This window comes from Corvus moneduloides, chromosome 11 (assembly GCF_009650955.1).
Source record: "Corvus moneduloides isolate bCorMon1 chromosome 11, bCorMon1.pri, whole genome shotgun sequence".
In the NCBI taxonomy this organism is placed as follows: domain Eukaryota; kingdom Metazoa; phylum Chordata; class Aves; order Passeriformes; family Corvidae; genus Corvus; species Corvus moneduloides.
This window is the reverse complement of record NC_045486.1, coordinates 16,899,347-16,923,566: the sequence shown is the minus strand read 5'-3', so window position 1 is coordinate 16,923,566 and position 24,220 is coordinate 16,899,347. Positions and strand designations below refer to the sequence as shown.

At 56.1% G+C, this 24,220-nt stretch overlaps 4 protein-coding genes across 7 annotated transcripts in view; all 4 read left to right on the top strand.

Moving 5' to 3' along the window:
• Window positions 1-42: 42 nt before the first annotated feature.
• On the top strand, window positions 43-4,903 carry TUSC2 (tumor suppressor 2, mitochondrial calcium regulator). The gene is made up of 3 exons (XM_032120588.1): window positions 43-262; window positions 510-630; window positions 2,227-4,903. Exons 1-3 carry the CDS (start codon window positions 111-113, stop codon window positions 2,290-2,292), a joined length of 339 nt encoding a protein of 112 aa, XP_031976479.1. The 5' UTR covers window positions 43-110; the 3' UTR covers window positions 2,293-4,903.
• A 2,815-nt stretch (window positions 4,904-7,718) lies between these two features.
• Window positions 7,719-10,785, top strand: HYAL2 (hyaluronidase 2). Its single transcript, XM_032120581.1, has 4 exons — window positions 7,719-7,811; window positions 8,273-9,214; window positions 9,839-9,928; window positions 10,056-10,785. Exons 2-4 carry the CDS (start codon window positions 8,288-8,290, stop codon window positions 10,485-10,487), a joined length of 1,449 nt encoding a protein of 482 aa, XP_031976472.1. The 5' UTR covers window positions 7,719-7,811; window positions 8,273-8,287; the 3' UTR covers window positions 10,488-10,785.
• A 273-nt stretch (window positions 10,786-11,058) lies between these two features.
• HYAL1 (hyaluronidase 1) lies at window positions 11,059-13,657 on the top strand. Its single transcript, XM_032120582.1, has 4 exons — window positions 11,059-11,184; window positions 11,695-12,905; window positions 13,033-13,122; window positions 13,212-13,657. Exons 2-4 carry the CDS (start codon window positions 12,006-12,008, stop codon window positions 13,527-13,529), a joined length of 1,308 nt encoding a protein of 435 aa, XP_031976473.1. The 5' UTR covers window positions 11,059-11,184; window positions 11,695-12,005; the 3' UTR covers window positions 13,530-13,657.
• Window positions 13,658-18,440: 4,783 nt separating this feature from the next.
• The window catches only part of LOC116449191 (6-phosphofructo-2-kinase/fructose-2,6-bisphosphatase 4), a 56,237-nt gene continuing 50,457 nt past the window's right edge, over window positions 18,441-24,220 (top strand). For 2 of the 4 annotated variants that reach the window (XM_032120411.1, XM_032120412.1), the window contains exon 1: window positions 22,994-23,072. In XM_032120411.1, the coding sequence (XP_031976302.1) occupies window positions 23,009-23,072 (64 nt within the window). In that variant the 5' untranslated portion in view covers window positions 22,994-23,008. Of the gene's footprint in view, window positions 18,605-22,993; window positions 23,073-23,749; window positions 23,873-24,220 lie in introns of those variants that run through there. The other 2 variants (XM_032120419.1, XM_032120416.1) reach the window with 2 other exon arrangements.

Genomic DNA, 24,220 nt, shown 5'->3' with positions numbered 1-24,220 from the left:
CGCAGGCGGCGCTCGGTCGGTGTCGCCGGGCGGCTCCGGGCCGCCCCCGTCCCTTCCCCGGCCCCGCTCCCGCCGCCGCCGCCGCCCCCGCCCCCGCCCCCGCCCCCGCCATGGGCGCCAGCGGCTCCAAGTCGCGGGGACTGTGGCCCTTCGCCACCCCGGCGGCGGGCGGCGGCGGCCCCGAAGGCTCCGGCGGGCAGCAGGCCCTGGCCCGGGCACGGGCCGCGCGCGCCGCCACCCCCTTCGTGTTCACACGGCGCGGGTGAGACGGGGGCGCGGGGCGCGGCTGTCCCGGGGCGGGGGACTCTGCCGCTGGGCCGGCCCCAGCACAGGCAGGGCGCGGGGGTCGGGAGGAGCCGCCGGCAGCGCCGAGCTGGCAGCTGGTGCTCGCTGCAGCTCCCCAGGGGAGGAGGGACCGGGCTGCCCTAGGCCTCAGCCCGGCTCGGGGCGCAGGGAGCCGGCAGGGCCGGCAGGCTCTCACCTCAACGCCTCCCCTCTTCTCTCGGCAGCTCCATGTATTACGATGAGGACGGGGATCTTGCTCACGAGTTCTACGAGGAGACAATCGTCACCAAGAACGGGAGAAAGCGCGCCAAGCTGAAGAGGATCCACAAGAACCTGATACCTCAGGTAAGGGGTGGAGAAGAGTGCGGGAAAGTGAGTGCAAAGCTCCACGGTGACACTTGAAGTCCGGACTTTACAGGAGCGATCTCCCTCAGGGCATCTTCTTGCTGGAAAGGTGGAGGCTCTCTCCTCCCCCAAGTTTCTGCCTCAGAGCCGTGATTTCTATGTGTCCTGGCTCACACCCGTGTCACCTGAGGCTGTGATAGGAAAGGGAGAGCTGGTGGCACCCTCCAGCTGTCCTTGTTGGAGAGAAGCAGTGCCTGAGCCTTTCAGAGCTGCCAGGCAGGGGAAGACAGCTCAGACTGTGTGTTGTGGGGCACAGAGTGCCAGGCAGCCCTGCATGGCCACGGTGTCTCATTACCAAGCACCTTCCACGAGGTGTAGGGTGCTGTGCTGCCTCAGCCAGTGTCATGTCACTGCGGAGGGCCAGGCCCTGTGCTGGGGAGCAGCAGCCGGAGCCCGTCAGCTGCTGACATGAGCGTGCGCATCCCCTCCAGCTTCTCAGCAGCGTTGACAGCTATGTGCTTTGCTCTTCAGTGGAAAAGTCTCCTCTTTAAATAAGCAAGTGGTGTGAAGCTGGGCAGGGGCTGGGATGTCAAATGAGGATCATGGTGAAGGGGCAGGGTAGCCTGCATGTAGGGAATCTTCGAGGGGCACAAATGGAGAAAAGGGCCGATCAAACCAGGGCTGGAGAGAGACCCTTAGGAGTCTTCCCTAATTAAGCAGAAAGGCATGGCTGCAGTGAGCACCTGGGGTGAGCTGTCAGTGTGCTCTGAGGAGTGGGCAGCCTCCCAGCAGGATGGGACCCCGCTGAGCGCTGAGCAGGCAGTTACGGACGGAAGGATTTGGTGCTGCTTCCTGGGCTGGCATTCTAGCAGAGGCAGGCTTGGCCTGTGGAACTGACTCCTCACTGGTGTGGGTTGAAACTCACCCAGTTGGAAAGCTTAGATGAGCTGGAGAGAGCAGGTACCAGCACTGAATAGTCCTTTGCTAGCGCAGGCTTTGCTCTGGTTCTGTGGGTTCAGGCCCAGCCCTGAGCCCCTGCTCCCTCCTCTGCCCCAGCCCCCCACCTGCCAGCAGCTCCTCCTGGTGCTGTAACAGGAGAAGGCTTGGACGGGGCATGGGAACGGTTCCTGTGGCTGATGTGGAGGGAGCCTGCATTCAGCAGCCTCCCCTCTGCACAGAAAGCCGCTTTTCTTGTGCGCCAGCTGCCCCGGCTGCGTTCTCTCAGAGAGCTCTTTTCATTCTTCTAAATCCCGTGAATGAAAGGTGCCGCATGAAAAGCCCAGACAGCCAATATCTGCCAGTCACGCACCAGCTGCTGCACGGGCAGTGCCTGGCAGAGCAGCTCCCTCCTTTCTCGCCCTGCCATGTGTGGCAGCCAGCCGTGCCGCCCTCGGCTCTCCAGGGACGAGTGCGAAGGGCAAAGTGCTGGTGCTTTGCATGCTGCTGCTCAGGCGTACCTGGTGTCACAGGCGATTTATGGACCCTGGTCCCTCCGGTTCCTCAAGGGCAGGGTGTTCTCTGTCACTGGGTGACTGGCAGGGCTCGGGGATGTTGATTGGCCATCCCTTCTGCTCACTGCTGTGTCTCTTCTTTCAGGGCATAGTGAAACTAGAGCATCCTCGCATTCACGTGGATTTCCCAGTGATCATCTGCGAGGTGTGAGTCCCAGACATCGTTGCCCACGGGCGGGAGGCCCTGCCCCACCGCCCCCAGCCTCGCCAGGCCAGGCTGCGTTGTGTTCCCACCGAGGAGGACTCTGGACACATGGCGGGACGGTGGCTCTCCCCTCGCCTGGAGGTGAGGCAGGACAGAGCAGGCCCTCGCAGGAGGTGGGTGACTCTGTGCAATGACTGCTTAAAAACATCCTCGCTTGAGTCAGAAGACTAAAATACCTTTTGTAGCCTCTAGCCGACGTTTGATGGGTAACTGGAACTGCAAACAAGCTGCTGTGATTGAGCTGTTAAAGGGAGAGCAAGCCTGCACTTCTCACCAGAGAGAATCCCCTGCTTCTCAGGTATGCGGCCCAGGGAGAGCCAGGGCACGGTAACGCCCTGCCCCGCGCCCCGAGGTCCCTGGGGCCCGCAGGTTAGATGGCCAGTGTTGCAGCATGTCCCTTGACACGGTGTGATGTGTCGCTCCCCTGTGTGGGTTTGTTGATGGAGGTTAAACAGGGCAGGCTGAGGGGTTTTGAAGCACATCAGGCTGGCTGCAGCTCTCCTCTCGGGACAGGGATGGAGATCAGATGCCGCTCTCTTAGACCTCGGTCTCTTCCCCCACTGCATTTCCCCACTTATGCCAGTGCTGGGGAGGTTGGCTTTGCTGCTGCCTGCTGGAGATCTCTGCAGTTCATGGCCACTGCTGGTGGCAGCGAGGTCCCAGCTCCACAGTGGACTTGCCTCCCCCATTGTCACACTGGCTCCCACTGAGCGCCGTCCCTCTCCTGCTGCGGGGCTGGGCTGCCGGGCAGCTTCCTCACCCCCCTCTGGTGTTTGAACATACCTCCCTGTAGGCTGGGCCTTGACTGAGCCAAGCAGGAAAGGAATCCTCTCTTCCTTCCCTGTGCCCCTGAAACAATCAATCGGCGTACCTGCCCCAGCTTGGAAATCTCCCTGGCGATGTGAACTGTGGTTCCTTCCGCATCCCAGCTGTGGCAGGAGGAGAAATGCAATGCACTTTAAAGGGAGGCTTTCTGCCCCACCTCGGAAGGTCCTGCTCTTTTCTCCTCTTTCCTCCCACCTGAGAAGGTCGAGGTCTTGGCGGCACCGAAGAACCTCTCACCCCTGCGTGTGTCCAGCTGCTGGGAGAAAGGCCTGACCCCAAATGCCCCTTGGCAGCATGAGGAGCCCCTGCCTCCCTGCTCAGCTGTGCCTGGACCGGGCAGGCAGAGGAGGACCGGCAGCAGCACAGCTTTAAAGTGGGTCAGAGCCTACTCCCCATAGCAGCCAGCTCGGCTTTCCTCCTCTTTCGTTCCAGAACTTATTTACTTTCTAAGCACTTCAGATGTTTGCTACCTCGATTTTTAATTTAAGCTGCTGGCACTTGGCTGCCAGCCCTGTCGGTGTCTACGTTGGATGTATCCATCCCCGCGTCCGTTGAGAGCCGCCCGGGCGCGGGGCCACATTCCCGGCTTCGGGGAGATAACAGCGGCGTGGCTGTTGCTGTCTTCCTGTCGCCACCTCTTCCCTTCATGTCCCTCCACCCGCGGTTCCCATCGACAGGAGCGAGCACGCAGGGTGAAGTGGATGTGCTGGCTGCCACCAGGCAGGAAAGTGGGAGGGCAGGGCTCGTCTACACTGTGATGCTGGGCGCTTCTTTCGACATCTTTTGTTCTCCTGCTTGCTTGAAGGAGTCTTGTCTTAAAACAATCCCTCACTGAAGTGTTTCTTATTTGCACCACCTGCTCTTGAGTTTCTCCCTGGCTGGAGCTCCCTGGGAAGGGCATCCCTTGGGGTCCACAGGAGAGTAGGAGCTGCTGTCCCCAGGAAGAGGAGAGAAAACCATGGCCACACTGTCTGTGCTGCCTTGCCCCACTGCTGTTTGAGGGCACGGGAAGCTGCACCAACCCCACCTTGGGCACGGGGGAAGGAGGAGGAGGAGTGGGGAGGGGGTTGGCGCTGTTTGCCTGCCCCAATGGGGAGCCCCTCGCCTGGCTGCCAGCCAGAAATCTGCTGGCAAGGCATGGCCCAAACCTGGGGGAGGGGGCAGAGACTGTGACCAGCTTATCAAGGATGCTTTTGTCCTTTCTGACAGGCTGGCCATCCTTCCCCTAGCGTATTAAACATGCTTCCCCAAAAACCATGCCTTCTCCCACCCTTCTACCCCCTCAGTGTCACCAGAGTGGCAGCGAACCTCTGCAGGCTGCCAACAAGCTGCATCCTGCCCTGCTTCTTCCCAGGCTGGTCCCCACAGCAGCCAGCCCCCAGGACCCCAGCAATCCTGCAGCAGCAGGGCCTTGGGAGCACCTGGAGGGATCTTAAAAATGTGAAGGTCACTGTAAATAGTATCTGTGTCCACTGTGGTGTTGGAGCAAGCAAAAAAAAAAAAAAAGTTTTCCTTTTGTTTGGTTTTTTTTTTTTTCCAATTTCTGTGCAACATTGTGCTTTCCCGTGTGGATGTGTAGCCAAATCGTACTCACCGACACTAGGCTCCTTGCTCCTCTAGCGTGTGGGTAGGACCCATGGGTTTGGGAAATGTACACTACGTATGGTCCTTCCTCCCAGTGCATCTGTCCACTTTTGTTAAATTTCAATAAAATTATTTGTAGAGCCCACAAGTCCCAGAGCTGTCTTACTGGGGAGGGGCTGTGCCTGAGGGGAGGTGGACTTTGCCGCTGGCACTTCGAGCCCCCTGTTTTTTCGGGAAGGGGGGTGTTTATGCACATGTGGCCGAGCTGATGGTGAAGGACTCCTGAGTCACAGCCATTTCCAGGTGCTCCAGTTGGCACACGACACTGGCAGGAGTTGGTGGCTTTGTCAGGCTGTGACTCTCTACTTGTAACTGCCGTGATATCTTTTAAATATATAACTAATGTGAAATATATGTAATTTCCTTGCTCAGTCCCGAGGGCTGGAATTCAGGCCTCCCGTGTGGGGAGGGAGGTTTGCGGGACCCGGGGTTCGCAGGCAGCCCAGCCTCAAGCTGACTCTTCCCGTGGCTCCGCCCGAGCCCCGCGGGGGGGAGGATCCGCCTGTCCGCTCCTTCCTCGCCTGTCCTGCCAAATCAGTGCCTCATTAATCACGGGGGCCTGACGTTCTGGAGCCAGCGTGACCCTGTGCCGGGATGCCGCCCGTCCCTCGAGCATTGCCGGCTGTCCGTGGGGCAAGTGTGATCTCACTTTGTGCCCCATGTCCTGTCCCCGACAGCCCTGCAAGTGTTTTCCTGCAGCCACCGTCACCTCTCATCATTTCCTCCGCTCAAGAATGAGCAGAAATGAGCCGCAGATGAAAGCTGTCATGAGAGTGAGTGGTGCGGTGTGTCCTGCCAGCCCTCCAGCCTGTGGGGGATGAGGCTCATCCATAGGGACCGCAGCCCCAGGAGGGATGGATGGATCCTGGTGGCTTAGAAGGGGACCGGCTGGCTGCGCAGGGTGGTACAGCTCGGTGAGGTTACACAAGGCGGTGGCTGGGGTTTTCTGGCTCCGTGACCGTCTCTGTGTCTGCCGGGACCACCACGGCCCAGTCCTGCTGCCCGTGGGGCAGGGCCATGCCCGGAGCCCCCAGCCCAGGGTGGAGGCAGGTGCCGACCTCCCCTCCTGGCTCCCATGGCTGCTCCATCCCCAAGCTGACCTCCTCTCGCACTTTGCCCGGACCTGTCTGGCACGAGCGGCTGTGACTCACTCCCCGTTATCTTTATCTGCCATCCATGAGGGATTCCCGTCCTCCCGCTGCCTGCATGGAGGAGCTCTTGCCTGCTCAGCTCGCCCTGGCCACTGCCCACTGCTGCCATCCTGCACCCCTCTACACTCTGGGAATGACTTGGAATGATCTCACGCTCGGCAGGGCAAAGGGAGGCTGGATCTGCTCAGCTGCCCCCTCCCAAAAGCAAGTCTTGCCTGTGGGAAGGAAGGAGGGAAACCGAGTCAGGTGATGCAGAGCCCCGCTGAGGGGACAGCGGTGAGAACCTGCGTCACTTTGAGGACATCCAGCCCTCCCAGCAGTGGAAATCTGTGACCCCCCGGCCACCCCACTGCCGGTGGGGCTGGATACCTTCACACGAGGAGGATGGAAAATTTTAGCTGCTGGCAACGGGAGCCTGTTTACTGCCCAGAGGGGAAGGGCAGCGCCTGCAGCGCTGGGACTTCTTGGCTCCCCACAATCTCTCCCGAGGGTTTTGGCAGCCAACGCCCGGCCAGCAGCTGACCCTCCCAGCCCCTCTCCCAGCCGGTGCCTGGCATTGCCTGCAGGCCAGGCCGAGCTGTGGGGTGCAGCCCGGATTTGGAGTGGCCGGCCTGGATGCAGTGCCCATCCCTACCAGGACTGTCACCCTCTCTCGGTGGGAGCTTCGCCACAAAAGCTGACACCCAAGTGGTGTCACTAACTGGAGCCAGCTGCGGGTGCCTGCGGGCAGGGCTTGGCACTGGCGGCACCAGGAACTGACACCGAACAATGCTGGGCTTGGTGCTCCCGCCTGATCCTTAGGGAGCTGGCGGGTGGCTGGGGAGCACTTCCGCAGATTCAGTCCCGCTTCCTTCCCCTGTCGGCCGCAACACACCCTCGCGGTCTGGCGCTTCCTGCGCAGGGGCACCCCAGTGGCCCTCGGCCCAACGGGGCCAGCCCCAGCTCGAGCAGGCGGGGAACAGGCAGGACATAGGGACTGCCACACAGCTGGTCCCCGAGCCCTGCCTGTCCCATCGCCTGCCAGAGGGGACCCGCTGGAGCCTCAGCAGTGGTCTGGGAAGGAAGCCCCCCCAGCCCTGTTACACCCATGGCCCCCCTTGTCCTCTCCGGGCAGGAAACCCACGGGGCCATGGCTGAGTCAGCAGCACCGATTGCCCTAGCCCCGCACAGGATGTCCTGTCCAGCACAGCACTGCCCTGGGGTCACCACCGTCCTGGGGATACTGCTGTTGCAGGGGACACCGCTCTTCTGGGGTCACCACCACCTTGAGGACACCAGCACTCTGGCATTGCCAATGCTCTGGAGTCACCACCATCATAGGATCACCAGCATTTTAGGCACAGCATGATCCTTGTATACCATCCTGGGTTCACCACCATTCCAGAGTCCCCATTTTGGAGTGATGATGATCCTGGGGACACCACCGCCCTGGGGTCACCACCGCCTGGGGACACCGTCCTGAGGTCACCACCATTCTGGGGTCACTACGGGTTTGGCGTGACCATGACCCTGGGACCACCACCATCCCCTGGGGACACCACCATCCCCCTGGGGACAGTCCCGTCCCGGGCTCACCGCGGTTTGGGGACCCCCCCGCCCCGGCGGCCACCGCAGCCGCGCGCTCCCCCCGCAAGCCGTGGCGCCCCCTGCCGGCCCCAACCGCGGCCCCGCCCCGCCCCCTTCCGCCGCGTGGGGGGGGCGGGCCTCCCGGGCCGTACCAATCGCGGCGGGGCAGGGGGGTGACTCCCCGGTGCCCGGTGCCCGGTACCGCGGCCCCGCGGAGGTGTGTGTGTGTGGCGGGGCTCTGCCGTCGGCTCGGAGTCTGGGACCCAGGGCTCCGCGGTGGTAGGTGCCAGCAGCCCGGCGCGCTGCGGGCGGGGCGCGGGGGCGGGGCCGGCGCCCCCGAGGGTGGTGCGCGCCGGAAGGTTTAAAAGCGGCGGCGGGGGGGAGGCGGTGGTGCTGGAGGAGCCCGCGGCGGGGGATGGCCTGAGTCGCGGTGAGAGCCGCGCGGGGAGCGGGAGCGGAGCGGGGCCGCCGGGGGCCGCGCCCCGGCGCTTTGTCTGCCCGGCTCGAACAAAGGCGGCGCCGCGCCGGCACCCGGGGGAGCGCGAGCGGGCGAAGCCGCTTAGGACCGGGATTTCCGAGAACCAGCACTCCCACCCGGGGGCTCTGCCCGCACCCCCCGGGACCTCTCTGCCCCGGGAGAGGACTTGGGTCAGAGTCTGCCTTGGGGGGTGCGGGCAGATCGGCCGCTGCCTGCACCCCCTCCTGCCGGCCCGTCCTTCTGACTCTCCCGCCGCCCCCAGGTCCCGTCGGGCAGGATGCGCGGGGGCTGCGCGGCGGCGGTGGCTGTGCCCTGGCTGGCCCTGCTGGCCTTGGCCCGGCAGCCCCCCGAGAAGCCATCGGCCACCCCCCATCTGACCCGTCGGCCCTTCCTGGTGGCCTGGAATGTGCCCACCCAGGACTGCAAGCCCCGCTTCCAGGTGTCCTTCGACTTCAGCATCTTCGACCTGTACGCCTCCCCCAACGAGGGCTTCGTGGGGCAGAACCTCACAATCTTCTACAAGGAACGCCTGGGACTCTACCCCTACTACAACCGTCAAGGTGTGGCCGTCAATGGTGGTGTCCCCCAAAACAGCAGCCTGTCTGAGCACCTTGCCCGCCTCCAGGAGGGCATCGACAAGTACATCCGCTCATCCACCAAAGAAGGGCTGGCCGTCATCGACTGGGAGGAGTGGCGGCCTGTCTGGGCTCGCAACTGGAAGCCGAAGGATATCTACCGGGAGGCATCACAGGAACTGGTGTTACGGCGTCAGCCCACCTGGCCCCGTGAGAAGGTGAACAAGCAGGCAGTGTTTGAGTTCGAGTCGGCTGCCCAGGAGTTCATGGTGAGCACCTTGCGCAAGGCCAAGAGCTTCCGGCCCAAGCAGCTCTGGGGGTTCTACCTCTTCCCTGACTGCTACAACCATGACTACAGCAAGAACAAGGAGAGCTACACCGGGCAGTGCCCAGATGTGGAGAAGACCCGCAATGACCAGCTGGAGTGGCTCTGGAAGGAGAGCATGGCGCTCTACCCCTCCATCTACCTCGACCCACTCCTGGACTCCACTCCCAACAGCCGCAAGTTTGTGCGGGCACGGGTGATGGAGGCCATGCGCATCTCGCAACAGCACCATGATGACTACTCCCTACCTGTCTTCGTCTACACCCGGCCCACCTACATCCGCAAGCTGAATGTGCTCAGCCAGGTAGGGCTGTACCACTGGGACATCCTCATTCCAAGCCCTGGGCATCTGGGCTTTGGGGTCAGCTGAGGTGGTTCCTCTGCCTGTGTATCTCACCTTGCTCCCGTGGAGCAGGGTGGCTCTGGAGGCTGGTGTCTGTACTCATGGTGTTACGGGCACCCCATGGTTTGAGCCCCCCGTGTGGGTGGGAAGCAGCACCGTTTGGCATGGGGCTGGTCCTGGGGAGCAGGAGGGGTGCCTCCTTTTCTAGGACCCCCAGCTCAGCTCCTCTCTGGGCTGGGTGATGGGGTGCCACAAACTGTTTCCCTTATGAACAGGATGACTGGCACCGATGGTGACCATCACCAGGGAAGTGCCTGGGAAGTACTGCAGGACTCCCAGGTCCTGGCAGCCGGAACCCTGGGGTGTGTGAGCCCACAGCCCCTGTGCTGTGCTGGCTTAGTCCCTGAGGAGGAGGGCAGTGTTGGGAAGCCTTGTCCCCAAGTTGTTGGGACAGTCCCTTTTCCCTGGAGCAGGGATTGGGTCTTGTCCTGCTGATCCTGCAGTGGACACTTTTGGAGCACACTGTGCTGGGGCTGTGGGTGCTGCATGGGGTCTGTGGGCACTAACCAGACCCTGTCCCCACAGCCGGACCTGATCTCCACCATCGGAGAGAGCGCAGCACTGGGTGCAGCTGGGGCCATTTTGTGGGGTGATGCAGTTGATACCAAAAACCGGGTAAGTTTGGGGTCAGTGTGGGAGGTAGATGCCCCCTGAGGAGGACCAGTGGCTGAGCTGTCCTGTCCATCTGAGGTACTTCTCCCTGGGTCACACCAACATGCCCCTGGTGCCTCCCTTTCCCTAGGAGTTGTGCCAGATCATGAAAAACTACCTGGAGGGGGACCTGGGACGCTACATTGTGAATGTCACCACGGCAGCAGAGCTCTGCAGCACGACGCTGTGCCAGGGCCGGGGTCGCTGCCTGCGCCAGGACAGCAATGCTGATGTCTTCCTCCACCTCAACTCTACCAACTTCCAGCTGCGGCGCCGGGATGATGACCACCCCCAGCAGCCCCTCTTCTGGGCCGAGGGCCAGCTCTCCTCTGCTGACATACTCTTCCTACGGACCCACTTTCACTGCCACTGCTACCAGGGCTGGCAGGGCAGTGGCTGCCAGACACGCGCTGGGCCCCGCAGTGATGCCCCTGGCCCTTTGGCACCGCTGGGACTTGGGGTGCTGTTGCTGCTTGCAAGCTGGTGCTACACCCCCTGGACTGAGCTACCCCTTTCTGTGTAGGAGGAGCCTATTTAAGATATCCTTACGCTGCCTGGGAGGCAGCTAATTATGGAGGGCTGTCCCTCACTGTGGTGGTGGCGGGGGAGAGCTGTGTGGTTGTCCCATCTCTGCCCGCCCTGCTGCAGTGCAGGTGCCCCTCATGGGGATGGGGGGAGGAGGGGGACCCCTCTCCTGTTGTAAGGAGAGGGATGGGGGCAAGAGGGACACGGGGGTGGGGAGCGGGTGCTGCGTGGTGCTGAGCCCCCGTGTGCTGCCCTACACTGAAGTGCTTTACCTCGAATAAAGCTGGTCAGACAGAGGTGTGGGATGATTTGGGGCGGGGCACGGGTCATTCCACGCGCGGACACAACCGGCGGGGAGGGGGGGGAAGCCTTGTGGGTTGGTGTGCAGCTCGGGGAAAGCTCTGCAGTGTTGGGAAGTGTCCCGCGGAGCTGGAGCCGCTCGGGGAAGGCGCTGGAGGGGCGGGAGCGGCCCCGCGGAACCGGAGCAGCCCCGCGGAGCCGGAGCCGCGTGGGCAGCCACGGCCGGGCCACCCACGTGGAGGCTGCGTGCGCCCCGGCCCCGCCCCGGCCCCGCCCCCAGCGGGATTCCCGGCGTGGCCCCGCCCCAGCGCCCCGACAGTGTCCGGGATGCGGGACTGGAGCCCCCGGGACCGGGATCGCCGTGTGGGGACACCGTGCTGTGCGCATGGCCGGGGGTAGGTACAGCCCCGCGGGGCCGGGGACCCCCCTGGGCCGCGAGCGTCCCTGAGCTCCGCTGTCCTGTGCCACCGGTGTCCCCGGCGCTGCCCTGCTCTGCCTGTGCCCGTGCAGCCTCTCCGGGCACTGCCGTGCCCTGAGGGGTGCCCGTGGGCATAGAGCGGCCCCCCGTGACACAGCCGCCTTCCTGCCCACGCCCCTCGGCTGCTGTGAGTGTCCCCATGCCGTGCTCTCTGTGGCTGCTGTCCTGTGCTGTGCTTCCTGTACCTCCTGGCCCCAGGCCGTGCCGTCCCTTGGCCGCGGTGCCCACGCGGGAATGTCCCGTGCCACCCTGGGCTGTGTCCTGCCGGTCCTGCCCAGTGCCGGGAGCTCCCTGCCAGCAGTGCCCTCCTCTCGCCAGCGCATGGCCGTCGTTCGCCACTTCCCGAGCGACGCCCGCCCGGCGCAGCCCACGTCCATCACCGTGACCTTCCTCCCCCCGCCCCGTCCGTGTCTGTTTGTCTTTCCAGCCCACTCATCGCCGGCCAGTCATGGGGTGTTGACTCTGCGCATTCCTTCCCAGCCGAGCCCGCCGCCGCCGGTCATTACGCGGGGCTGACGCGGCTGTCCCACTCCGGGGCCGCTCTGCTGGGCTCCAGCTGCTGATAAATTCGGGGACTTTGAGGAGGTGGGAGAGGTCACCCTTGGCGACCGGCCCCGCTTGGGAACGGAGGTGTGGATTAATGCTGGTCCTGATTTGGGGATAAAGGCATCAAGGTCTGCCCAGGTCTCAGCTCTCCCCAAGGCAGCACCAGGACTCAGCCTGAGCCCACCAGCCACCATGGCATCGGTGTGGTCCTGCCGGGTCCTCCTGCTGCTCCTGCCTGCCCTGGCCCATGCTGGGGGGCCCGGTCCTGTCCTCGTCAACCGCCCCTTTGTCACCATCTGGAACATCCCCACCGAGAACTGTGCCAAGAAGTACAACGTCACCCTCAACCTGGAGGTCTTTGATGTGTTGGCCAATGACCATCAGTCCTTCACTGGGCAGGACATCACTCTCTTCTACAGCAACAAGATCGGTCTCTTCCCCTACTACACATCTGATGGGGTGCCAGTGAACGGGGGGCTCCCCCAAAATGCCAGCCTGGAGACTCACATCCACCAGGCCACCCAGGACATCAAGGTGACCCTGCCCAACCCTGACTATGGTGGGCTGGCTGTCATCGACTGGGAGAAGTGGCGCCCACTGTGGATCCGCAACTGGGACTCCATGGAGATCTACCAGCAGAAGTCAGAGGAGCTGGTGCAGCAGCAGCACCCACAGTGGCCTCCCAAGGAGGTGGAGGAGATGGCCAAGCAGCAGTTTGAGGAGAGCGCCCGCGATTTCATGAACAAGACCTTGTGGCTGGGTGAGAGCCTCCATCCCAGTGCCTACTGGGGTTTCTATGGTTTCCCTGACTGCTACAACAATGACTTTGATAGCCTGCCCTACAATGGGACATGCCCAGAGGTGGAGCAGCAGAGGAACAAGAATCTGTTGTGGCTCTGGAAGAGCAGCCGGGTGCTCTACCCCAGCATCTACCTGCCCCTCTGCCTCAATGGCACCAACAAGGTGCTCGCCTACGTCCGGCACCGCGTGGCCGAGGCTTTTGCTGTCCAGCGTGGAATCCTTGACAGTGGCATCCCCGTCCTGCCCTACTCCCAGATCGCCTTCGAGCGCACCGTGGACTTCCTTTCCCAGGTGATGGGGATGTGGGGATAGTGGGCACCTCTTGGGCTGATGGGTTGGTACTGGGGAGTCTTTAGCTCTGCTGGGGCTGTGTGGGGGCTTTAGGCTCTGCTGACTTCTCCTCTCCCCGAGGGTGCAGGAGGACCTGATGAACACCATCGGGGAGAGTGCGGCTCAGGGCGCTGCTGGCATCATCCTCTGGGGCAGCCTGGACTACAGCACCTCCAAGGTGAGTGCAGAGGGTGGCACCAGGTCCCTGCCAGCTGGGATCCCCCGTTCCTCAGCTGTGCAGGGCTGTGACACCAAACGCCACTGCAGGAGATCTGCCTGAGGCTGAAGGACTACGTGGAGGGGCCCCTGGGCCACTACATCGTCAATGTGACGGCCAGCGCTGACCTGTGCAGCCAGACCCTGTGCTCCGGCCAGGGCCGCTGCGTGCGCCAGGGCAACCAGCAGGGCTACCTCCACCTCGACCCCTCCCGCTTCACCATCGACCTGCACTCTGGCAAGCCCTGGCTGGTGGCTCAGAGCCTGGAGCCTGGGGAGGACATCTCCAAACTGGCCAAGGAGTTCAGCTGCCAGTGCTACGACAAGTGGCAGGGACCCCGCTGTGACACCCTGGGCTTTGCCAAGTGACCCCTCCCACAATCCTTGCACTGTGGGGACACTGGGGCAGATGGGGTGACACTCCCTCAGCACCCTCGCCATGGGGTTGAGAACCTGGCTGTGGGGCTGTTAATAAAACCAGAAAGCACCAGCAAGCATCTCCTTGTCTTCTGATGCAACATGTTTTGGGGTGGGAGGGTCCTCCTGCAACACCACTGGTGCCCTGTGATGCTGCCAAGGGCTGTCCTTTGGTCTGGGGATGTAATGCCTCAGAGAAACCACAAGAAAAAAAGAAAATTCTTGGGAAAAGACATAGGAAGGGGGATGATGGGGAAGGAGGATGAGAAAAGGGGGAATGATGGGGAATGGCCAAAGAGTGGAGCCAAAGGGGATGAAAAGATGTGCCTGTGTGGTTGCAGTTGAGGGAGTGTGTTCTCCAACGCCTCACTGTGCACAGAGGAGTGGAGTGAAACCAGTGCCCTCACTTTGATTTTCCCTGGATAACCACATGCAAAGCAGTTCAGCCCTCAAATGATAAGCAAAAGCACTGATCTCTGTAACCCAGACCACAGACTTAACCATACCTGTTTCAAAGCAGTTGAGAGAAGGCATGAAACTCCAGCCCAGCCAAGATAAAGATGTTGGCATCTTCATCTGGATGTTCATCTTGGGGTGGGGGAATCACATGCTCAGTTCTCTGATTTTAGGCCCTAATTCAGGTAATCTCTCCTTGTCGGGACTGCACTGCGTGGCACTGTGTGTGTTCTGGGGACTTACAAAGCTGTACCCTTAATTTTTAAGCTGGTTAACGTAAATCACTGCAGAGTTACTACATTTCTTATGTTCACTTCTTATTACTACATTGAGGAGGATCTGAGAATATACCACTGGAGACATAATTAGGCCTTTGGATTCCCTAGTCACAGCTTTCAGAAACATACACTATTATTACCAAGCTCTTTGAGAAGCTGGGTGCCCCTGAAAAAATTAGTCATAATTGGATTTTGGCCCAGAATTAATAGTTTTATCTAATTCTTACAGAGATATCTTGGTAAATGTTGTATGCAAATGTTGGAAACAATATTATCTTTGTATTTTTTGTATGTGAAATGTGATTTAACTTAACACTCAAACACACTCCTCCCAAGCTACAGGGAATCTGATATTTGCTCTGTATTAAATGCTGAAATTGAAAGCAAAGTTCACCTTGCTATTCACACAGAGAAAATTACCATGAATTTCAAGTCCTCCTTATGCCTGGAAGGGATCAGAGCTGTGTGCTTGTAACTGCAGGTAATTTAATATGCTTCAAGTGTTCGGCTGCTGGTGCCTAACTCGGGGCTGGTCTGAGGTTCTCCTGGACAGTATTATCTCAATCCATTAACTGAACTAAGCATTGAGGTGGGCATCAGGAAAGAGACATTTCCTCAGGAGTTGCAGAGGCTCTGGCACTGTCAGAAGTCACAGAAGCCCTGCAGAAACCCTGTCTCCAGGTGTGGGTTTGTGGCTTTTCTTAAAGAAAAATGAGGCTGGGAAGTGACAGACTTCCCTTATTTCTTGAAGCAGCTCCTTTTCTTGTCGTTGAAATAATGCAAACTTGGGCATGAATGCAGTTTGCCACTTTCAAATAAGAGCTTTGAATGTGTAAGAGGATTTGCTTTATTCATCCTACTTATTGTAGCTCTTCTTCTGTCCTTGCCTCTCATACTGTACCTAAAGACACCCAAGACACTGGCTTTCATGTAATTTAGCTTGTCTTACTCCAGACTCTGAGGAATAGAGACTAGAAAGACACTGCATGTGGTGCCAGCAGACAATTTGGAAGCACTGAACATCTGCTGGGTTGTTTTTTCCTGGTCTGAAAACCCGTACATGTGCAGAGCTGTGCAGACCCAGCGCGGTGCCGGAGCCAGCCCACGCTCGGCAGGAGTGAGCTGGAGAGGAGCCAGCAGTAATCCAGGCATGGGCCTTTGTGTGGGTCACATTTCTGGCTGCTCTACAGCTCTCGAGTGGGATGTGCTCATGGTGTTGTCACTGCAGCTCCTGTTTGCCGTGCTCAGAATGACTGAGGAACCTGTTCTGTGCAGAGCTTGCTCGTCCATTGCCTTACAGGTTTTACACTAAATCAATTTCTAGAGAAATGCTCCAAGAAATGAGGGAAGTCTGTCACTTAGAGCTGTCCTTACATTGCCAAGTTTTTCATTTCAATGACTCACTATTTTTTGTCTAGGATGCTTAAGCCTTGTATCTCCAAAAATAATCCTAAGTATTTACCATGGTTAACTATCCCAAACAGAGACAATTGAACTGCTGAATGATCTGAAGATAGAAAGATTATTTTACAATCTAGAATGAAGTTGGTTGTACTGAGGAGCCTTTACAAGCTTTGATATAATCAGGACATAAGTAGTTCAGCTGAAGGGTAAAGTGTAGATTAAGTCTTGCATTAAAAACAGATTGAAGGAAGCCCTTCCAAGCAACTCACAGGTTTTTCAGATACAAGCAGGAAATTAGTGGCCTGTTATTTACCTAATAAGAAAAGTTCTCATCTGCCTTGTTCTCTGACTAAAATACTCAGAATTGGTATAGAAATCAGTTAAGTCAGACATTAAAACATTGTTTTCAGTTTTGTCTTGCATTAACAGCCCACACCTATGGTTAGATGAGCAAGGGGGTGATAGCATTTTGAGATCCCAGTTGTTTTAGGACCCCACTAGCTATCATTTGCTGATGCATTTCACTTCATCCAAACATCTGGACAGAAGCCATAAAACCAAAGCCAGGAGTATGTGAAGCAGGTCCTTCCAAACCACTTCTTCTGCAGCCCTTGCGGCTGCATGCTGAGCTTCTCCTGATATACAAGTACAAGCCTCTTTTGGAAGAAATAAATCCTTCCCAAAAGCAGATCGTGGCAAGTGTATGGCTTGAAATTAAAGAGATGGCAAGTGGATCTTTAAAATGCCTTTTATTCCACTCACATTGCAGTGGAGGCTTGTGGTACGCAGGGCTGGTCACTCAGCTCAGGTCGCTTTGTGGGCGTGCAAACACATGGCAGCACGAAGGGAGAGAGGAGGGCTGGGTGCTCTGCCAGCCCGGGGCAGGTTTTGGTCACTCTGTTCAGCTGCAGTTGCAGAAAGCCCCCCGAACTCCCAAACACACCCTGCTCTGCTGTGCCCAAAGCTGGGTGAGCAGCTCACCCAGCAGTAGCAGCTAAGAGGACTCAGAGATACCTCAGAGAAACATGAGACCAGGAGAAGAAGGAGGAAGAGGTAGCAGCACAGAAACTGCCTCCAATGACATTTGAGCCTGGGAGCAGCTTGAGGTGCTACCCAGAGCAGCTGAGTTTCATTGGCTTTGAGTAAAGCAAAGCCCCCATATGCCAATAGCATTGAGGGTAGGCTTCACTGCTTTCCTGTTAATGCTTTTAACTAAAACTTGCCACTCCTTTTCCACGTGCAATGTCAAAGCTCACTTCTGATTACTGTTTCAAAAGTGAAACATCAGCTCCTACAGAAATAATTTCCAAAGCTTGAATACAAGACTCTGTATCCCAACCCTCCTCAGTGTCACTCAGAGCAGCACTGACTTGAACACGAAATTTTCAAGCTACCAGTTACCTAAACTGAAAGTGACTCTTCCTTACAGTATCTTTGTATCTCTGTTTTGTGTTTGAAAATTACCCACTCCAGACCTTTTCCCTTGCTCAGGCATTTCTAGAAAAGATCTGAAAATATTTATAAAAAACAAAGCGTATTTAAGAAAGATCTAAGTGTTCTTCAGGGGCCACAGACTCTGCTACTGCCCTGGATTTAACATCCCTCGTTTCCGAGAACCAGCAGGAATATCAGCCTTCATTCCTCTGACTCATCACACTGCAATTTCAGAAGTTGCTTGAAAAAAAAAACCGTAAGCCCCGAAGCACCATTTGTGGGCTCTCAGCAAGTGTTTAAACATCCAGCACAAACAGCAGACCTTGCTTTAGGTTACACAAACAAAAATGCCTCTGCACTTGAGAACTTGTCCCGCTTTGTTCCATAACTTTTTTAATCTGCCCTTACTGGGGCTGGGCACCAGAGCAGGACTTTCACCACAAGAATGTGGGCGCAGCAGCAGCTCCTTTGTTGCAAGTGCTCCAGGCCAGCCTCATGCAGGGCTGGTATGTGGGGTGCCACGTTTTCTGTTCAAGGTAAGTGTAGGCTGTGTTTTTCACTGCTGGTGGGACTGTCAGAGGTAGAACACTCGTCCTATTTGCAGCATCTCTGCTGCTCTGATTTGGCAGCGACTCCCCTCCCAGTTATTTTCCACCCTGGGGCTTTAAAAACAGGGTAATCAGTGTCCTGTGCTGGCGTTAGTAAATCAGCAGGAGTGTTATCACCCGCCCGAGGAGGGTCAGAGTGAGGTCTTGGGAGTGCTTCGAGTGAAGTTGCTGGCTTGTGCTGTATAAAACACCTTGTAAACTCATTTTCCTCCAGTAACACGTTAAGCACAAAACTGTACAGTGCTCCAAACTCTGCTCTAATCTGCTCGTGCAGACTTCAAGCAAACACCAAATAATGTAGCAGAACATTTTGTGGGAACTGTCCTGCATTTGACTGTAACTTCTCAGGAGGAAAAATTTGATTTGACAGGTTACTGTTCCTATGCCCCAATTAAGACATAAACAGTTGTAATCCTCTGTGCTGTTGGGCAGAGCTCAAGGTTAGTTTCAGCAAAAACAAACCAAGCTGGAATTGAAGCAGGGGAAAAAAACGCCCAAAATTTGGAGGCAGAACCTGCCCTAAGTGCAAGGCATATATTCTTTATTATCTTGTTTGTTTTAATACACACCAACTGATACCTCTACACAGCTGATACCAGCTGAGATACCAGGGAGTTCAATATTTAAGGCTTGGCTTTTCTCACCATAGCAACAAATCTGTAAGGGGAGTAAGAGGACACGGATAACTGGCAGCATCCAGCACAGCAAGGGCAGAGGTGTTGGAAGCCTGAATCTCTCACACCATCACAGTGCCTGGTGCAGAACCACCGTGGATGTCTGAACACAAGCACCCGACGTGCCCTGGGGAGTGTGTGCTGTGCAAAGCACCAGCAGAATAAACACAGAGGTAGGTGTTTGCTTCCTTGTCTTTGATAAAATAGTGGAGCTGTTGGCCCTTGAATGTGGGTCTGCTCTCCCTGACTGCATAAACCAGCTCCTGGGGCACAGGTGACTCTTCATAATCACTGGCCTAGAACAGAAGAACCCTCCAAAGGTACCCTTTTCTCTCTGCACCTCTGCCACCCTGCCAAAATTAGATGGATGACACAGATTCTCTGTCATAAATCCATGCTGCATTTATTCACATGGACAAACACCTATGTTGCTTTTTGTTTCATGGATTAACACTTGTTCATCCACTCATAGAATTTGTTGAATCAGTAATTACATTCAAATTGAATGAAATAACTTCACAAACTGTCATCTGTGTCCCATCACTGTCTGAAACCAGGTGAGCCCAAGAAGAATTGCCACCAAAATCTACTTGGAGCTGACCTTCAGGATGTTGGTCAGAAGGGTCATGAAACCTTTTCCACTTCAGTTGTGGCTAGAAGGCATAGTATGAATGCTAATTTTCTGCCAGCTACAAAAAAAAAAAAGCCTTATCTTCGTTTTCTAAGCAAGAAAAAATTGTTTCTACCTATGCAGGTTTATCACAAAGTACCTACCAATAACCCAGGGTAAGGAGACTCATCTTTAAAATGCCCTGATCTGGGTTCTTGGTAGATAAATCGATGTCAGAGTTATTTTAACAAGGCAGTTAACTGATGAGGAATCCCCAAGTTAGAAGAGATACACATCAGAGTATTCACTTCCATTATGGTCCAAGCTCGTCGTTTATTTCTTCCACCACACAGACACTGGTGGAAAGAAATGCAACACCAATGCAAGCAATTTGCCAAAAAATGTGCTTAATATAATATTTATATAATCTTCTTACATGCTGCCTGTTGTGAAGGGGAGCTGTGATTAAAGATACTTTTTTTTTTTAGTCAAAGGTTATGGAAAATCTCAGTTGTCTGGGATCAAGAAGCAACACTTGACTACAGCTGCACATACAAAAACTGAGCAGTGTAAAAATAGCACAACAAGCACTCCAGCAATGCACATAACAAGATCTGGCTCTTCCAAAGAGCCTGAGAAAGGCCAGGCAAGCTCTTAGGGTCTGACCAGACTGGAGATGAGAATTCCCACTCAAAAAGATAAGACTTCCCAAACATCTTAAGTCTCCAGTCTTGGGGTACCTTAACATGCTCCTATGCTTCAGGACAAGGATACACCTGATTTTTAAGGTCTTACAGTCTGGACAGAAAAAACAGCTCAGAGAAAGGAAAAGAAAAAAGGTACAGCAAGAATAGTGACTACAAGATGACTACATGAATAATTGTATGAACTTTTGCTTGCGGGTTCACCTATTTCTGCCTTTTATCCTTCTCCTGAACACTTAAAATTTGGGTAAGGATTGCAAATAAATCTTTAAGAAAGAGTTGTGTTATCTGGCTGAACTGAACACAGTGCAATCCTGCATGTGGCCAGTTTCCAAGGAATTTAACAAAGGACCCAACAGCTTAAACCTTCTGATGAAGCTGAGGAACAAAAATCCAATTGATTTACTCATCTTTGAATTACTGTCATCCAGAGGTAAAAATTATTGGCTCACACTAGAGCAGGAGGAATGTGGCCTGTGAAAAACACAGTCAGTAGGATTGGTGTCCCCAGGCAGTCCAGGCCTGCCCCAGCCACGTTGTTCTGATAAGCCCAGTCAGATGCTTTTCCTTGCCAAGCAGCTGAAGGAAAAATATATTTTTGTGGCCTTCTCTTCAGTTCTTTGAAACCACAAAGCCACATTTAGGGCAAAATACTTTCCAAGGCCTGTAAGTGCAGAAGTTTTTCCAATTTAACTATTATTTTTGAGAAGGGCACAGGATTAAGTCAAACATTTTCCAAAGGGATGACCCTGCTTGCTCAGTTTATCCAAGCACAAGCTAGGATCAAACATCCCAGGCAGAAGCTGTGAGTATTTACCTTGAACACGCTTCTCTCCTGCTGAGTTCTCCTAAATGCAAATAAATTATCAGATTTTTTTTTTTCCCCTCATGTCTGTTCCTAGTTCCTCTTGCCAAATTAACTATACCTCCTCAGTTTGGACAAAATCTCAACAACCTCATTAGTGGTTGGCTACACAGATCTTGAGCAAAACCCAAGATTTCTAGCAAGTTTTGCTATTAATACTTGCACTGGTTTATCAGTGATTTAATGCGCTTTGCTTCTAAGAGCACTGAAGTCCTCTGCACAGTTGGGATCCTGCAGTACAGCTTTTCTGGGAGTGCAGCTGCTGCACACAAAGGCTAAGGTGTGCCTTCCCACCTTGAAAAAAATGCTGTGGAGGAGGATAGACACGGTTAAGCAGAAGAGAAAAAGCACTGAAAGAAAAGCCTGTTTGATGCCCCGTGAGGCTCTGCCCACCAGCCCGTGCAGGGTTACAGGCTGCCTTTACCGCAGGTACTCAGACCTTTTGTTCTGCCAAAAGGAGCGGAAGTTTCTGGCTGATACTGAGCCACATCTCACTGGCCAGTGGGACAGTGGGGTCACTCTGTACCTTTTTACCAACACCAAGCAGAATCCTTGCAGCTAGGTGGTTTTGTTGGATTCTCTTTGTTTTTAAGGCTGAGGATAGGAAGGTGAGCTGCTGCAGTGCCCACCCCCCCCACCCAAGCTCCATTTCTGGCCCTGCCTCACTACGTGCTGCTTCATGCCAGCTGCAAAAAAAACCTCTTTTGTTTTTATTTTCTTTTTCTTTTCTTTTCTTTTTTTTTAAGAGAACATGGGGATAAGGTTTCACTAAGCCCAGAAACTGTGACTAAAAGATTTTTCAAGGGGAGAGCAGATGAAACCTCTCTCCTACCCCAGGGCTCAGAATTCTTCTTCCAGAGAAACTCTCAAACAACTCCAGTGGCCCTTGCTTCAAGCTGGAAGCAGTCAGTGACCAAAACCAGAGTTAACTAAATCAAGTTTTGAGCTATGCCATCTGTGCCAGTGACAAATGCTCTGCTCCAGAACAGCACGGGGACATGCTGGCTGTGAGTACCCACCACATCAACCCCCTCCTTCACGCTCTTAGCAGTGGACAACAAAGCTTGCTAATGCAGAAAAGCCCACAGTTATGTAAAGTCACTTGAACCCCTTAAGAAGATAAAGCAAACTAATCATTACTACTTCAGATGAAATCATAGAGTGCTAATAAGGATTAAGTATTGTCCAGAAGGTGGACACAGGTGACTTCCACCTCCACAGAGCCCAACACTTACACTATGGCACCTCGAGGAGAAGCTGTTCAGCTCTAGGGGTTGCACAAGGAGCTGAATCTTACTTTGACAGTTCTCCAAAAGAAAAGGAAGCATTCCTTAGCATTGCATCAACAGTGAACATTTTTCTCTCACGTTTGCCCTCAGTTCCTAGAAAATCAGATTACCAGAGGGGCTGGAATTGGATTGGAGCCTGGGATTGGAGAAGTGGTAGGGGCCTGGTCTCTCAGACCAAAGTAACTCAGCCCTTGCTCTGAGTCACCACACACACACTTGAAGGAAGTGATACCAAGCATCGTACTGACCTCAGCCGCCGAGTTTCCTCATTGCAGGAGGCATCATCACCTGAAGATAAGCATTCAGTACTCCCTGTCTAAAAAAACCACACCAACAAACCACCCTTTCTTTCATGTGGCTTAAATTCTGCAAGCAGTTCAGAAGTTGTACTTTATTAGCTAAAGTTTTAAAGCATCAGGTGATTCCCAGGCAGAGCCAGCATGGTTACAATGCTTATGTTACCAGTGGGGGTCTGAAACCAGCTGTCCAGACAGTAAACTTGGAGTTGATATCAGTTGGAGACAGCTTGGGAAGCAGGATGGAGGTGTATAGGTAGATGAAAAGACATCCTGACAAGGTAAAGAAAATTTGCATGTGAATTTTAGGCAAAACCAAAATCAAACAAAATCTTAACTCTGTTGCTTATGTCGACCATTTTCATCTTAAAGGGGTAATTATTCTGATTTTTCACTAATAAGTGGCTTTAGAGTGATGCTTCCTTAATCTTCCTTCATTTTCAGTTTGGCCCCTCTTTCATCTGCAGTGGTGTTTCCCCCTCCCCAAACTTGTGTTTGCCTATCTCTGCAGGCCAAAGGCAGAAGGTACAGATAACTCTCTCCTGAGCACAGTGCTGCCTCTCCAGCTTCTCACCCCAGCGCAGGATAAGCAGTGTGATGAGATAACAGCTCTGAAGCTTCTACACGCACCCATTTAGTTCATGCCTACCTCAGAGGGACAGCCTAACAAACTTACAAAGCCGTGAGGAAAGGCAACCATGAAAATAACCTGCCCCAACCTGAACAAGGTAACAAACACGCTTCGGTATCACCCCAAGGATGGTGCAAGGAACTAGAGGATCTCTGTCATTAAGCTCAAGCTCGTGTCGAGGGATGCTGTGTGTGTCCTCAGGGATGCTGTATGGCAAGGGCAGGGAAAAGCTCCAGCCCAAAGCAGGTGGGTGGCTGTGCCCTGAATGCACGTAGAGGCTGTAATTGCCCCGATCGGCTTCACCTGGGAGCGCTCCGGCTCCCTGGGCGGTGGATCCCAGCCCTGCCTGAGGCTCTTGGGGGGGGGGGGGGTGACTTCTGCTGAGTCAGTGCTGGGGTCGCCTCTGGCTCCGCGGGTGCTTCTGAGCCTGGCTGAGGGCTTGTTGCTGACCATAGCCCCATTCCTCCGGCCACCGCTGATCCCTATCTCCTGCCCCCCGGCTGCATTCACAGCCAGCTCTCCAAAATGGCTACAGCCGCCGCACCTCCCCCGTCTACTTGATTTTTACTTATTTATTGATTTGCTTATTTTTAAATCCGGCTCGTTTTAACAAAACACGAAGCCCTGGGGAGCAGACAGCGGAGGGACGCCTGCGGTCCCGGCAGGGAGCGGGCGATGGGGAGCGCACCGGGGCCGCCGGCTCGGTGCGGTGCGGGCGTTCCGCGGCCGTGCCCGCGCAGAGGTGCGGGAGCCGCTCCCCGGGAGCCCGCGCAGAGGTGCGGGAGCCCCGTCCTTCCCCGCGGGCCCCTCCCGCATCCCCCCGGGCGGGGCGGAGCGGAGCGGGGGCTCCCGGCGGGGCGGGCGCTGCCCGGGGCCGGTCCCTCCGCCCCGGCCCGCCCCGCGCGGGGCGCGCACACCCGCGGGCAGCTCCGCGGGGCTCCGCGCGGCCCTGCGCCCGTGCGGTCCGTGCCAGCCTCCGCCGGAGCCCAGCCCGCCGCCCATGTGGGGCTGCCGCGGCCGCTGCCCGCAGGGCCGGCGCCACCGAGGTAGGACCCCCGGGACCCCCGCGGGAGCGGGGCTGCGCTGCCGCTTCTCCCCTTCCCGCCCCCGGTTCCCACCCACGGGGCAGCCCCCGAGCGACCCACGCGCGTCAGGACACGGCTGGAGGGGGAAGGTGGTGTTTTCATGGACCCCTCCTGGTCGGGATTTTTCCTCCCAGCTCCACGGAGGAGTGAGGGTGCCCGGCATCTCAGAAAGCTCGGCCGGTGGGAAATGGGAATCGCGGCTTCTGCTGGAACAGCCCAGGGCCAAGGAAGGTTTGGGAGATGTGGCGTGGAAAGAGGGAATCGTAGCGTAGCAGCAGCTGTTTGCTTGCCGAGTTATTTCTGGAGATT

What these genes read in the sequence shown, in the direction of transcription:
- TUSC2 (XM_032120588.1), top strand. Translation starts at nt 111, where the DNA reads ATGGGCGCCAGCGGCTCCAAGTCGCGGGGACTGTGGCCCTTCGCCACC. An exon ending in TTCGTGTTCACACGGCGCGG is followed by an intron (nt 263 to 509) that starts GTGAGACGGGGG and finishes TTCTCTCGGCAG; the next exon opens with CTCCATGTATTACGATGAGG. An exon ending in ACAAGAACCTGATACCTCAG is followed by an intron (nt 631 to 2,226) that starts GTAAGGGGTGGA and finishes CTCTTCTTTCAG; the next exon opens with GGCATAGTGAAACTAGAGCA.
- HYAL2 (XM_032120581.1), top strand. Translation starts at nt 8,288, where the DNA reads ATGCGCGGGGGCTGCGCGGCGGCGGTGGCTGTGCCCTGGCTGGCCCTG. An exon ending in AGCTGAATGTGCTCAGCCAG is followed by an intron (nt 9,215 to 9,838) that starts GTAGGGCTGTAC and finishes CTGTCCCCACAG; the next exon opens with CCGGACCTGATCTCCACCAT. An exon ending in CAGTTGATACCAAAAACCGG is followed by an intron (nt 9,929 to 10,055) that starts GTAAGTTTGGGG and finishes CCCTTTCCCTAG; the next exon opens with GAGTTGTGCCAGATCATGAA.
- HYAL1 (XM_032120582.1), top strand. Translation starts at nt 12,006, where the DNA reads ATGGCATCGGTGTGGTCCTGCCGGGTCCTCCTGCTGCTCCTGCCTGCC. An exon ending in CCGTGGACTTCCTTTCCCAG is followed by an intron (nt 12,906 to 13,032) that starts GTGATGGGGATG and finishes CCGAGGGTGCAG; the next exon opens with GAGGACCTGATGAACACCAT. An exon ending in TGGACTACAGCACCTCCAAG is followed by an intron (nt 13,123 to 13,211) that starts GTGAGTGCAGAG and finishes ACGCCACTGCAG; the next exon opens with GAGATCTGCCTGAGGCTGAA.